At 42.4% G+C, this 1,693-nt stretch overlaps 1 protein-coding gene across 1 annotated transcript in view; it reads left to right on the top strand.

Moving 5' to 3' along the window:
* Positions 1–169: 169 nt before the first annotated feature.
* The window catches only part of BAZ1A (bromodomain adjacent to zinc finger domain, 1A), a 65,790-nt gene continuing 64,266 nt past the window's right edge, over positions 170–1,693 (top strand). The window contains exons 1-2 of the mRNA XM_009887010.1: positions 170–202; positions 1,440–1,662. Coding sequence (XP_009885312.1) covers positions 170–202; positions 1,440–1,662 — 256 coding nt within the window. The remainder of the gene's footprint in view (positions 203–1,439; positions 1,663–1,693) is intronic.

Genomic DNA, 1,693 nt, shown 5'->3' with positions numbered 1-1,693 from the left:
GCTGACCTTCTTGGAAGCAGAATCAGAGATTCATGGATTTTAAAGAACATAGCTGGATTCAGAGGTGAAAACTAAATGAACTGCTCCTCTGTATCCTAAGAACATGAAAACATATTGCAACCCTATTACTCAGTGTGGATCTGTTCACTGGAAAATCACTGAGGGAATAATGAGCGGGGAAGAGCAAGAGGAGGAGGAAAAGGTGAGAAGAAAAGAGAAAGAGGGCAAGAGAGAGCAAAAAGGGAAAGGGAATTTGCTTTTGATGTCACAGTTCTATCAACTCATGCATTTTTCATGGGTACCGACTAGCGCTAAAATAATGCTGTGCTGACAATCCAAGCATGAAAAAAATCAGCCAAGTTCCCAAACATCATGATACTGGCTTAAAAATAATGAGATTTACAAAAATTTGAAACTCAAAGCTTTTCTTTCCCTTCTAATTTGTGAGCCTTTTGGGTTCGTATGCTCCAGCTTTTCTCTCAAACTCGAGATTTAGAAATGTAATTATTTTTAAGGAGAGCTGAGGTTTTGATTTAAGCACATCTGCTGAAGAGCCAGAGCTTAAAACAAACTTAAGAGTTGCAAAACCTCACTGTAATCATGAGAGCTGGCGACACTAAATGTCGTAACCATGGCATACTGTACAGTTTTGATGCAAAAGGAACTAAAAATTACCAGATGTTAGATACAAGTGCATTAACTCAAGTTGCATTTGTGCTCTTTGCTAGAAAGTAATTAAAAACTGAAAGTGAAGCCAACTGGCAAATAAACTGGAGGGACTCAGGACTTAAGCTTTTTGGTAGCTCAAGCTTCATATTTTGTAAACTTCATGAGCAGAAGCAAGCATGAACATTTCTCGCTGCTTTTGATTAAAAACTGGTCACTTTTTAAACAAAGTAATTCGTGGGTTGGATGTAAACATTCTTTTAGGTTTTAGTCAGGCTACAGCAGTGTGGATCGCTGCCTTTACTTGCAGAGGTAAAGAAAACCTATGCACAGGTGCAGGAAACAGCACGGGACCTCTATTTGCAGGAACAGCATTTTAAGTTATAAACTTAAACTATTTAAGTATCAGCCCTCAGCTATTATTCACCTCAGTAGTTCTATGGAGTTTCTACAATTATTCTGGAGATTTTTCATACGAGTGCCGGACCTTGCAATGATGAACTAGAATGGACGTGGACTTTCTTTTGGGGTTTTATGTCTTCAAGCTGGCAAGCACTCCTAAGAACACCATTAAATTAACACCCCGCGTTTAATTAGCAATGGCAGTGAAAAGGCATTATCAAAGAAAAAAAAAAAAGGTGAAAAATTAATACACTAGTAAAACCGTGTAGTGATATTTTCAGTGAACTGAGGGGGGGAAAAAAAGAGTGTTAAGGGGCCCATGTACGACTAACTCTTACGCTGATCTTACTTATACGTACTCTCACTTTCAGCAAAATATATCGGTCTGCCCTGTAGGCTCTGGTAGCTGTATGGTCCTCGGCTTTTGGGCTGTCAGCGAGAGAAAAACGTCTCCCGAATCGCCCTGTCAAAACGCCGAAACCGCTGTGGGTCAGCCGAAGGGAAGAAAGAGCCCGCCGGGCGACGCAGGTACTGGGGACAAGTGGGTCTCTCCGGGCTCCCGGCGGCTCCTCGGCGGCGGTTTCGGCAGCGCCGGTAATGCCGGTGGCGGGAGGCGCGGGCGGGC

This window comes from Charadrius vociferus, unplaced genomic scaffold (assembly GCF_000708025.1).
Source record: "Charadrius vociferus isolate BGI_N301 unplaced genomic scaffold, ASM70802v2 scaffold14, whole genome shotgun sequence".
Taxonomy (NCBI): domain Eukaryota; kingdom Metazoa; phylum Chordata; class Aves; order Charadriiformes; family Charadriidae; genus Charadrius; species Charadrius vociferus.
Note: the sequence above shows the minus strand (reverse complement) of the source record. Positions and strands in the feature narration are given on the sequence as shown.